The 12,885-nt window shown below is 46.3% G+C and overlaps 1 protein-coding gene across 1 annotated transcript; it reads right to left on the bottom strand.

Annotated features, from left to right (window-relative positions):
• Window positions 1–664: 664 nt before the first annotated feature.
• Window positions 665–12,658, bottom strand: Nifk (nucleolar protein interacting with the FHA domain of MKI67). Its single transcript, XM_034513574.1, has 7 exons — window positions 12,495–12,658; window positions 10,554–10,691; window positions 6,664–6,772; window positions 4,893–5,107; window positions 3,813–3,881; window positions 1,792–1,929; window positions 665–1,516 (listed from the first exon to the last, which is right to left on the bottom strand). The coding sequence occupies exons 1-7, from the start codon at window positions 12,597–12,599 to the stop codon at window positions 1,337–1,339; spliced, it is 954 nt and encodes a 317-aa protein (XP_034369465.1). The 5' UTR covers window positions 12,600–12,658; the 3' UTR covers window positions 665–1,336.
• Window positions 12,659–12,885: the final 227 nt, after the last annotated feature.

Raw genomic sequence — 12,885 nt, 5'->3', positions numbered from 1 at the left:
CTAAATTCTGAAGTCTGAAGTGTCTGCTAGTAAACAGGAAAGGCACATTCAGAACTGCTCACCTAGGTCCTGAACTCACTGCCAAGCTACCAAGGTGCTTGCAAGTACAAGGTGCTGTGTGTTACGGCCGCAAATCAGGCTCATTAAGAGCCCCTTCTTGGACTATTGATGGAGATGGCCAGGATTAAGACACTGACTGCTCTTCCAGAGGTCCTGAGTTCAATTCCCAGCAACCACATGGTGGCTCACAACCATCTGTAACGGGATCCAATGCCTCTTCTGGTGTGTCTGAAGGCAGCTACAGCGTACTCACATACATAAAATAAACAAGTAATTCTTTTTTGGTTTTCGAGACAGGGTTTAAGTAATTCTAAAGGAAAAAAAAAAAAAAAAGTCCTAGAGTCCTATCTTAAGCCAGCTGGTTGGGGAGAACATCTTTAATCTTAGAAATTGGGAGGCAGTGGCAGGCGGATCTCTCTTCAGTCAGAGCAAGTTCCAGGATAGTCAGGACAATATAGAAAAAAACTGTCTGACCAGAGTCCCATGTCAAATGATTAAGGAGTCGAGGGATAGAAGACACTTGATTTCCCTTCAGGTATGTGTACGTGCACACACCACATGTACACTCACTCACACCCCACAACTGGACAAAAAGGATGCTTAATCAAGGGGATTGACAGTTATATTCAACAAACCTGAATAAGCAAAACAAAAGTATAGAAAGGGCACAGAGACTTACAACAGGAGATGAAGACAGTTCTTGATTCCCCCTAAAGTTCTTAGGTTCTTTTATACACAAATCAACTGCAGAAAAGTTTGGTCACTATTTGAATCTTGAATACAACTGCTAAAACTGATTTGTGAAGCTTAGCTGTAATTAATTGTGGGTCATTTCGGATTCCTCCTCAGCTCCTGGACGATGTGCAAATCTGTTCACACTTGGCCTGCCCTCTCGCTCTCTGGAGTTAACTTCTGGTTTCAGATGCCTGAGGTTGAAGCCTGACATATCTTTGGGGGGGGTGGGGGAGATTTTATATACACAACCACACACAGGCCAAACAGCACTGATCAGCCGTACAGACTCTGGGTGGTAGTGAGGCCTGAGTTTCATAAGGATAGTAAAGCTAAGGGGAGCTATGAACCTGAAGACAAATTCAGGACAGGAAGGGGCAAAGCAGCCAGGCTCCTGGTGGCTTTCCTCACTGGAAAAACAAAACATATTCTTACTCCAACAGCTCTGTCTGTGCTTGCATGTTGCCGCACCTACTAAACTACAGTAGGCCTTTATAACGAGATCACATCTGCCTAGAACTATGCACACAGAACGCTGTCAGGATCACTGCTCGCTCTTCCTTTTTCTCCCAGAGCTCGCAGGTGTTGGAGTCTTTTGCGAGTCTTCTTTCACTGGGGACATAGGCAGCTTGAAAATGATTTCATCATCTTTATCGTCACCGACTTCCATCACTTGCGATTTTCGTCTCTCCAAAAACGTTGGTGTGCAAACTGGTGTGGTATCCTGTAAGCAACAAGTACACTACAGCCCAGGACTGAGCACAGGCACTAGGAACAACACCCCGCATCACTACCGTCCTAGTTTCCACCCAACACAACCACCTTCTTAGCCTTTACCAGGAAGGAACACCCAACATCTCTACTCTTCTAGTTTTAAGGTGTACAAAGGGATCTAGTTTCAGCCTGTTTTTATTTCCTATTGACACAAGGGAAGACCCCTTTTCCTCCTTCAAATTGTATCTATAGCAACTGACTTCCAGAATACAAGGACATGCTCACCTGGCTGTCCACAGACGACGACTTCTTCCTCTTAGACCTCTTACGCTTCTTAGGAATGTTTTTGGAAATCCCCCCTTTCATCATCTTCTCCTTTCTCCTAAGTACGCCTGAAGGCTCTTCTTTTTGGTCAGGTAAAACCTGAAAATAAAGGCTAGGAGTTTAACAATTTGCTTATTTCTTAACTACATGCACATGTCACAGTTGTATGCCTATCTTTAAACTGCTAAATAGCTCATGTTAGCAGAATAAAGGCTTTGCTTTACCCACATGTTATGGTGCATGGCTATCTCAGGAGGGATTACACCACAGCCTGTCCTCAAGTTTTGACATAATGCTTCTGTGACTTGAGACTGGAGCAAAGAAGCAACAGACACCTAGCTTCTGAGGAAGGCACAATAAGCCTGGAAATAGACTGTTACCCCACCAACAACTAGTTACAATTTTGGGAAAAAAAAGCTGACAGGTTCTATGGAAGATAGGAAACATTCTTAAGATTCAATCAAGGATGCTGGGCGGTGGTGGCGCACACCTTTAATCCCAGCCCTTGGGAGGCAGAGGCAGGCGGATTTCTGAGTTCGAGGCCAGCCTGGTCTACAAAGTGAGTTCCAGGACAGACAGGGCTACACAGAGAAACCCAGTCTTGAAAAAACAAAAAACAAAAAACAAAAAACAAAACAAAACAAAAAAGATTCAATCAAGGAAACCTTCGGCAATCCTAGTGAAAGATACCTGGGACTCCTTAATGTACAGAGAGGAAAGTCCAGCAAGGCTTCCTTATCTTGTTTCCTTACTAGCAAGGGACTTAACACCGGAGAAATGCCTCTGCTAACTCACTTCTTGCTCTGGGGCTTCCTTAAGTCCAACCTATACACAATCACAATCAATCACAAAACCCACCCTCACCTGATTCATTCTGATTTTTATGATTATTTCCAGTTTGAAAGAACATGAAACAAAATCTTAACTAAAATAACAAGATGATGAAGATCAAGGGGCTGCTCTTCCAGAGGACCTAGGTTCAATTTCCAGCACTCACATGGTGGCTCACAACCGTGTGTGTGCAAGCCTGCTTGGGCCAAAAGACACTGAGTGTCCTACTCTGTCACTCTTTATTTCCCTTGGACAAAATCTCTTCTTAAACCAGAAGCTAGACTGGTGGCCAGCAAGTGTCCCATGTCCATGTTCCCCCTCCAAGGGTCGCAGGCATGAACATGAACATACGTCATGAACCTGACATGATGTGGGTTCTAGGATTTGAACTCAGATCCTCTTACTTGTGTGGCAAGTGCTCTTTCTCACTGGCACAGCTCCCCACGTGATTTTAGGATTTTAAAATTTCACAAGGCAGGGGCTGGAGAGATGGCTCAGCAGTTAGGAGCACTGACTGCTCTTCCAAAGGTTCCGAGTTTAATTCCCAACAACCACATGATGGCTCACAGCCATCTGTAATGGGATCTGATGTCTTCTGGTGTGTCTGGAGACAGCTACACTGTACTCACATACTTTTAAAAATGCTAAAAAAACAAAACAAAACAAACAAAAAAGACATACTCCCAGAATCCGAGACCAGCCATAAATGGCCTAAGCCTACAGTCCCAGCACCAAGGATGCGGTGTGAGAGGCAGGAGGATGGGAGGGTCATCTTTAGAACACGTCAAGTTGGGGTCTTATTGTCTAACACCGGGGCTCCCTTGGGCTACATTAAGATCTCAAAAAAGTTCCCCAACAAACCCCAAACCACCCACCAACTATATATCTTTAACAAAAAGTGAAGAAAGTACTTTCTTTTTTCAGATAATTTACCTTAAAAAAAGTTTTTTTGATTACTCTGTGTGTGTGTGTGCATGCAAGCGCAGCTTGGAGGACTACTTTCAGGATTCAGCTCTTTCCTTCAACACTGTGACGTCCAGTGTCTGAACTAGGTGGTCAGGCTTGGTGGCGAGTGCCTTTGTTCCAAGTCTTGTCAACAACCTTGACTGTATTTCTATAGTAACCAGTGGCCATTCTCCAGATGATCTTACCTGGTTAATCCCAGAATCCCCAGGAGTGTCAGCAATGTCTGAAATCCCTTTCTTTGGGTTGGGTAGGACCTGCAAATGAAACAATTTGCATATTTATCAGCTATATGCATATGCTGTAGCTGAATTCCTATTTTAAGCATCAGTGTCCAATTGCCAAATGGGTTGAATGTAACCAGGGCAAGGTTTTGCTGTAAACTGGGTGAGCAGTGTATGCTTGTAACCACAGCACTTGGAAGGCAGAGGCAGTGGTCTCTAATTTTGGGGGAGCCTAGATCATGTAGCAAGACCTTGGTTTAAAACCAAAAGCTAGGGACTACAAAGACCAGTCAACAATTATAGGCACCGACTGCACTTTCAGAGGACACAGATTCAATTCCCAGCACCAAATGGTGCCTTGCAACTATCTGTAAGCTATAGCTTTAGGGTATCCAATGCCCTTTTCTGGCCTCCAAGGACACCTGGCAACCACTTAGTACACAGGCAGAAAATTATATTGGGGAAAAAAAGTTGCCAGAGTCCTGGGAATTTAGTTCATACGAAGTAAAATACTTAAAGCTCAGAAATTCTAAGTTTGATGCCAGCTTGGAATGAGAAACCCAGTCTTACCAACATCAACAACAGTGCCAGCCACTTGTACAGGGCTGTAAGTTCATCTGTCTATTCAGAACCCAAGACACAGAGGCCAGAGGAACTGTGATGGAGGCTTGCCCGAGCTATAAACTACACTCAAACCAGTCCATGCAACTCAGCCAGATCTTTTCTGTTTGAGAGCTGTTTGAAGGAAGCCTCAAACAAAAAAGGTGTTTGAGGGTGGAGGGATGGATGAAGCACGCTCAGTATCCTGGGTCCCATCCTCAGCACCAGAAACATTAAAAGCAACAGACCACTTGCCTAGCATGGGCAGACTCTAGCCTGGCAGCCGATCAGCCAAAAGAGCCATATGTGCAAACTAAACCAGACACCCAGTGTGTGAGGGGCACAGGGACAGATTCTGTATAATCACAGGAAGAGCTGCAACTAGCGAGGCAGGAAGCTCATCCCTAAGAGAAACCACCAAGAAAACTGGAAAAGGATGTTTACCAGTGAAGGAAAACTATAATTAATCCCCTTCTTAGCTAGTTTCTTCCGGAGTAATTTTTCCTTCTTCTTAAACCGATACTCCATCTTCAGCATCTGCAAATGTCCTCGTTTCTGATTATAGCGCTGCACCGCTGGAAAGGATGGTGGGTGAAACGGAGCGTTCCACTGGCTGAAAAAAAGGTGTTTATGGACTTTTTCTCGCGGCATAAATTTACCTATAGAACAAACAAAGAGGAAAGGGTCTTTTAATTTTATATTTCCCAGATAGCTATTTCTTGTGATATGGATTAACTACATGACAGAAATAATCTTTAAACATCAATGATTACTGTCTATGGAAATGGATGTGTGTGGGCTCACACACCCTGATGCCCGTGGAGGCTGGTGGACAACTCTGTGGAGTTGGTTCTTTCCTACTTTGATGTGGGATCTGGGGATCAAACTCAGACCATCACACTTTCACAGCAAGCAGCTTTACCTGCTGAGCCACCTCTCTGCCCTCTTCTCTTTAAAAAATATTTTTAAACATAGGGTCTCGAGTAGCCTAAGCTGGCCCTGAAGTTGCCTACAGTGGCCTTCAACTTCAGGTCCTCCAGCTTGCACCCCCAAAGATAGGCACTAAAGGCTCGTGCCATCAGATGCAGATGCCCCTAGGGTGGAAATCCACAGCCTTGTGCATGCTAGGCCAGCACTCTACCAGATAACTCCACTCCTAGTCCCAGATAATCCCACTCTATCCTGGACAGGGTAAGGACTTGTGGCAACTGTCAAAAAACTCAGTAGAATCCAGAGCCCTTCCTGGTATTTTCCTCAAACCAGACAAAGCAGAGCACCAAGGCCCCCATGTTTCTGCCTAGCTACTTTCTCCCCCAAGGAGCCAGGCTTTCAACTGAACATGACCATGACAACGTCTCCCATGGTGACTGAAACTGGGAGAAAAATGTTACCAGGAAGCCTTGTGAACCTGTAAGCTGGTCCCAGGGCAGGGAGCACTCTACCATAGGTGTAGGCAGGCTGGACACTTACGTCTACCTTCCAAGGGCAGAGATCTGTATGGTGACAGGACAGAAAAGTTCGCAGTGCCTCTACTTACAGATCTCCGTGGGAATGATTTACATTTGCACCTGTGGGTGAGTCGTCTGTGCAGAGCAAGGAGGACACGTGGTTTCTACTCTCTCACTCTCTGCTTTACTTTCCTCAAACAGCCTCTCACTGAGCCTGGAGCCAGAGTGGCACCCACCGTCATTGAGTCTGACCTTGAAATGTGAGTCTTTACTTTTGGTCTTGCCCTCTGTAGAGTCCGCCAGTGGGCTGCACCCAGGCCTCACATTAATGTCTTGGTTTTATGGCTGTCAAGAATCTGAACTGTAGCTCCCCATATGAGTTCCCCAACACTGCAGTAACCAAAGGTTCGTTACCTCTGGTCTGGCATTTACCGTCCATTTGTTAAGAAGTGACCTCAGGCTGCACTGCTGTCCCTTTGCCTGCTCATGCCTACCTAACCATCAGTTTTCTCTTCCTTTTTTGATGTAAGGTCTCTACATAGCCACGGTTGTCCCTGAACTTAAGAGAGATCAGCCTGCTTCTGCCTCCCAAGTGCCAGGATTAAAAGCATGTGCCACTTTATGCTGGGCTTTAACCCGATCAGTTTTCAATTTGAGCAAAGTTCTTTCCAACCACCCATTAAAGATGGGTCAGCTTCTCTTCATGAGTACAACACCACAAGTAACTTTGTAATCTCATCACAGTACAGAAAGGTCAGAGTACTTACATGATAAAAGTCTTTCACCAAAAAGGTAGTTATCCATTGTTTCTGCAACTATCTTGGCAACATCCTCAGACTCAAACTCCACAAAGGCATAGCCTTTGCTGTTTCCTGTCTGCAACAGAAAACCCACAAAAGAACAGTTAAGTCTAAGTATCGCCAAGCTCCTAACAAGCCCCAGTCACAACTTTCACTACTTCAATGGCGCTGCCCCCCCCCCCCCCACAAGCCCACAGAACTAACACACAGACAGACAGACAAGACAGTCACAGTTTGGAATATAGATTGTTCTGGTACCCTTAAGATTCAGCTTAGTATGATACACCCCTGAGTGTTCTGGCTACAGGAGTCCAGTGCCACTGTCTGTGGGAAGAAGGCTGTCTTTGGGCTCCCACAGTCCTGGACTTGTCTACTCATCTCTCATTTCATTGGTAGTCCTACTTGTCACACACCAGTGAGGGCCAGGTTTTCTTCTTTTTTCTTTTCATTAAAAACCTAGCAGTCCAGGTAACCCCAGACTGTAATCTCAGTTACACAGGAAGCTGAAGCAGGCAGATCTGTTGGATCTTATGAGGCCAGTCTGGGCAACTAAGAAAGACTGTGTCAAAATAAAATAGCAATGTAAGCCCATGCCTACCTATTGTGCCCTGGTTTTAGTCCCCAGTACCAGAGGAGAACACAGGCAGCTCGACCTCACATGTTAAGAGTGGAAACAACCAAGTCTCCAGTGTCATGAGTCTCACCAAGGAACCTGCACCAAATTCCACAGCCTAAGCAAAGGAACAGGCCTTGACTTCTTAACCTGTACCAACTCACAAGTGGATTTCCACAACCAGAATGGCCTTCTGTGTAGTGTGGGTTCTGGAGTTCAAATGTCTACACTTTGATCCTGGCACTGACACCTGACCTGTGTTAAGTAACATGTCAGCCTCAGACTGTCATTCCATGAAATGAGGGCAATAAAATAAACTCTCATCAGGGTGCTAAGAAAACACCAATGTCCCACAAAGCTCAACAACATATTAACATATTAAAAAAAAACAAACACCAGCAATTCAAAGTTAGTTTGAGTTACACAGACAGCGTAAGGCCAGGCTGAGCATCAACCACCAACCATCTCCCACCAGTACTTCCAATCCCACCAAAAAACACAGAAGCAAGCTGGCAGAGTAGAAGAGTGATGGACTATGAACTCCAGCACAACAGACCACCCCCGCAAACTAACAGATCCTCTGAAAAGTAACTTGAAAGGACATGCCATTCCAAGAACAAAAACCAGACTCACCAGACAACAGCATCACCTACCAAATCTAATGACCTGACTTCAACCCCAGGAACCACACGGTGGAAGGACAGTCACCCGGCCCATTCAAATAAATAAAAGTAATTAAGAAAGAAAAGAAACCAAAAAGCCAAGGGCTGAATATCCAACACAAAGACATGGGTTTAAGCCCAAGCACCATACAAGCAGGCAAAAAAAAAAAAATCAGTTATGAGGGGGCAATGAGGTAATTTTATGGTTGTGGGCTATCACTACATGACGAACTGTATGAAAGGGCCGCAGCATTAAGAAGGCTGTGGGGCTGGAGAGACTGCTCAGTGGCTACGAAGAGCACTGGACTTGGGTTCAATTCCCAGCACCCAGATGGTAGCTGAAATTTCCTACCCAGAAGCTCTGATGTCCTCCCTTCTGGCTTCTGCAGGCACCGGGCATGCATGTGGTGAGCAAACACAGAGTCAGGCAGAATACCCATACAGATAATTAATGAAATTCCCTTTAAGCTGGGTATAGTGGTGAATGCCTATAATCCTAGTAATTGGGAATTAGAGGCAGGATAGCTACAAGTTACCAGCCTGGTCTATGCAGCAAGTCTGGGACAGCAGAACTCCACAGTTAATCTCCGACTCAAACCAATCAAATCAAAACCAAACACTTTAAAGGTGCTTAGAGGATATACATCTAAAAATCTGTTGAAATACACGGCCTCTGCCATGCAAATGACGGCTCATCCTAGTATCTGAGCCACTCCTAGACCATGGAACTGGAACCATGTTTCTGGAGCAAATATGGACTCATTTTTCACTGCAACTTCACTAGCAGAACAGTGAACACAGGTTGCATCTCCTGGTAGCTGTTAAACAAATGCAGTAATACATCGAGAATCAATTATTTCTTTGAGGGCCCACAGATGCATTTGGGGAGAAGAGTCTAGGGCAAGCGAGGAACAGCCGTCCTATGAGACTATAGAGTGTACAGAATTTAGACACAGGACTCAGGCAGAGGACGTGGCTGCTAAGATTATCAGGAAGCTGGAGGAACTGAGGAGAAACACTTGACAAAGGAGAAGAGGCTGCTGGCTGTGTTGGCCATGGCACCTGCAGGTACATTCCAGGAGACTCAACAACCCACAAACAAAGAGCCAGAGCCAAGGTGCCTCCTCTGGAAAATGGAAGACTTGCATTCTCCTTGCCAACACTCAAACAAAAGAACACCGTTCTTCCAAGGAGGTAGTTAGTGATCTTGCAGAGACAGATGGGGTAGCACCGTCTCCCAAGAGGAAGAATTGCTCAGGGAACAAGGAGAGACAACCAGCAGGAGCTCCAAGAGGAGGAAATTCTCTTCTAGGGAGGAATCAGTTGGCAGTCGGCCTCAGGAAGGTGGTGGTATCACAAAGGGACAATTCCCATCCCATGACTTAAACCCCAGTAAAAGCAAATTCACACACACACACACACACACACACACACACACACACACACACACACTCCTGTGGTTTTAGAGACGCCTTATTTAAACGAAGCTGAAGTTCATTAACCGCAGGGTTAGCATCCCAGGGTTAGCATTCACAAAATAACCATGGTCTGCTTGTCCGTGTAGTCTGAAGACAGGAAGCAATTGCCTTAGTTAAATGCACACTTAGAATACTGATTCTGCTCTTGAGGTTGTCATTCCCTGCTGCCCGATTTTCCTGAGGGAAGCCCTATAAGCAATGTGTGGCTACGCCCTGTAAGCCCATCTGACCCGTGGCCTGACGACAAGCCCCCGGATAGGGATAGGGATGCCTTCTAACAAACCATAAGCCGACTTAAAGTATGAAATTCCAAGGCTGTTCCTCAAGACACTCGACTGTCTTGTTTTGTTTGTGCACAGGCAGAGGCCAGAGGAGGCACAGTACCTTCTATGACTCGCCACTGTATCCTTTCAAGATAGGACTTTTTACTGACCTGGTTGCTTGCTGTTTTGGCCAAACTGGCTGGCAGCAAGTTCTATAATCAGCAGCTCTAGCTCCCAATACTGGGGTCACACCTGGCCTCTCACTTGGTCCGTGTTCCACTCCATGTTTACAGCATAAGTGCTCTTAGCATTTTGAAACAAGTCTCTGGCACTGGTGAGTTCAGCTGGCTAGTGAGCTAACCCCCTCCCTAACCTGGCTTCTGACCTGGGTGCTGTGGGTTGACAGTTATAGACGGAGCTATCTCCGCAGTCTCATGATTTCTCTCTTTTCATTGAGATAGAAATCCACACTATGCAGCTATGACTGGCCTCAAACCCAGAGGTCTGCCTGTCCCTGTCTCCCAAGTGTTGGGACTAAAGGTATGGACCACTATACCATGCCTACTTTCTTATGATTTCACTGCAACTTGTAAAGTTACTTTACTTACATTTACTTATTTAGAGACAAGCTCTCCCTAGGTAGCTATGGGAAACTCAGAACTCATTATGTAAACCAGGCTGGCTTCACCTGCCTCTGCTTCCTGAGTGTTGGGACTAAAGGTGTGCGCCCCCAGCCTGGCTTGTAGGAACTTTGTAGGTAACAATGTTGTGCCTGTGAATAAAGGATGACATAAAACTGATGAGCAAAATACACAAAGTTTAAACTCAGGTACAGTCTTACCCGCTTACTTCTAGACAATCGGAATCTGCTAATATCACCAAACTGGGCAAAGTAGTCATAGATATGGCTTTCAGAAAGCGTTGAAGGTAGGTGGCCCAGATAAACTACTCCAGACTTAACTTTTTCTTTCTTCTTTTGCTGAGAACAAAACAGATAAGCATTTTAAAAACACGAACTCATACTACACCAAAACTTGTGTGTGCATACACATTTTTCTAAGCTGGGTTTCACTATGGAGCCTTGGCTGGCCCAAAATTCACTATATAGACCAAGCTGGCTGGCCTCTAACTCCTGAACACTAAGATGAAAGGCCTGTATCACCATGTCCTGCAAAGGTCTTTATGTTACCATTCCATAACTTCAGAGAAAATTTATTCTAAATCTTTTATTTTTTTTTTTTCCCCTTGAGACAGGGTTTCTTTGTGTAGCCCTAGCTGTCCTGGAGCTAGCTTTGTAGACCAGGCTAGGCTCAAACTTACATCACCCAGCTTTCTAAAGTCCTTTTAGAGGATAGGTTTTTTGAGACAGGGTTTCTCTGTGTAGCCCTGGCTGTCCTGGAACTCAACTCTGTAGACCAGGTGGCCTCGAACTCAGAAATCTGCCTGCCTCTGTCTCCCAAGTGCTGGGATGAAAGGCGTGCGCCACCACTGCCCGGCCTTAACTCAGCAGTTTTAATGCCATCTACACTTGTTAGCCCGCACTGCCCCAAGCAGCTCTGGTCTGTCTCTGCCTCTCCAGCACTGGGATTGAAAGTAAACATCACTATGCCTGGCCTGCGCCAAAATTTTCAATACCCTTCATTCCCCTTGGTCCAGGAACATACTTGTATCTCTCTCACAGCAGAAACTGAAAAATGAAGTGCTTGATATTTCTCTTGCCTTAAGCACTTGGTGTGCAAGCCTGAGGCTCCAGTTCAGTCACAGAGCCACAGACTACAAGAGACAGACCCCCAAGGGATGTCTTTCGACCCACACACACACACCATGAGGCACACCAGGGTGCACACATGTCCACACCCACCTGTCCTTACAAAACTGTCAGCCTAACATGGGTTCAAGAGCTAAATGAACCAGCAAGTGTCATTGTCACGCTGAACCCAAGACCTCCAACTCTGAATGCATTTGGCAGTTCATTACACTGAATCTTACTGTCTCTGGTTGTTAACCTTCACAGTGGACACGGTACTTCTCTGTCACCATACTATTACCCCAGAGAACAAGAACTTGTTTGCTGTTAGGTAGGGTGCAGGGTGACCTATAGTGACCTATAGCTGTAATCCCAGTATTCATCAAGTGGATACAGGGGTTCAAGACCTCGACTGCATGGCAAACGTGAGGCTAGCTTGGGGTACAATAACCCCATACTGGCACTGTAACAAAAACAACCCGCCGGGCGGTGGTGGCGCACGCCTTTAATCCCAGCACTTGGGAGGCAGAGGCAGGCGGATTTCTGAGTTCGAGGCCAGCCTGGTCTACAGAGTGAGTTCCAGGACAGCCAGGGCTACACAGAGAAACCCTGTCTCGAAAAACCAAAAAAGAAAAAAAAAACCCAACCCGCCCAAAAGAAGACCCTCAAGACAACAACAAAACAAGAAAATTTTTCGTTATCTCCAGTGCACCCCATGCTGAAACTAAAGGGATATAAACTTCCGTCAGGGACGCTGTCTGCAAACTGCTCGGCAGGCTGTAATCTCTGTTTTCTTTGGCGAAGCTCTGGTCTGAACACTGAGCCCGGGCTGTTTTCTGACTCCCGATCCTCCTGCTTCCGGGTCCCAGGAGCTGAGTTTCCCGACGTCTGGTCCATTGTCTAAGCACGGAAAGGTAAGGACACACCTTCCAAAGCGGAAGCGTGGCAGTCCTAACACACTCTGAGATCTGGAGGCGCCCACAGGGCCGAACCTCACGCCGGCTCCCGAGTCAGCCCGGCCGCCCCGCCGCTCACCTTTTTCGCGCGCTGTTGGATTTGCGTCAGAGCCTTCGCAAACTGCGAGTCTTTGTCCGGGTTCAACGCCAGACTCGGCTTCGCGGGGCCTGCTAACTCCGCCATGCCGGAGAACCCCAAACAAATCAGTCCACGCGGAGCTCCCGGAAGTGACGTCCCCTTCAATTCTCGGAAGCGGAAGTAGAGGTGGAAGTGTAGCAAAAGAGTAGGCCCGGGTGTCTGGTATTGGGAGGCCTCTAGCGCCACCTACTGGCCACAAACTTAAAACCCCAGCGCCGTTCATAAATTGTGACTGGAGCCCCAACATCCGTAATCCCAATATTTGGGAGGTGGAGGCAGGAGGATCAGGAGTTCAAAGCCATTCTCATATACATAGTTCGAAGATAGCCTG

The sequence above is a fragment of the Arvicanthis niloticus genome, chromosome 10, assembly GCF_011762505.2.
Source record: "Arvicanthis niloticus isolate mArvNil1 chromosome 10, mArvNil1.pat.X, whole genome shotgun sequence".
Taxonomy (NCBI): Eukaryota; Metazoa; Chordata; class Mammalia; order Rodentia; family Muridae; genus Arvicanthis; species Arvicanthis niloticus.
The sequence above is the reverse complement of the archived record's forward strand: the minus strand, read 5'-3'. Positions and strand labels throughout refer to the sequence as shown.

Coding starts and splice junctions, on each gene's coding strand:
- Nifk (XM_034513574.1), bottom strand. CDS start 12,599: ATGGCGGAGTTAGCAGGCCCCGCGAAGCCGAGTCTGGCGTTGAACCCG. Junction 10,692..12,494: donor TCCAACAGCGCGCGAAAAAG/GTGAGCGGCGGG, acceptor TTTTGTTCTCAG/CAAAAGAAGAAAGAAAAAGT. Junction 1,517..1,791: donor CGTCGTCTGTGGACAGCCAG/GTGAGCATGTCC, acceptor TGTTGCTTACAG/GATACCACACCAGTTTGCAC.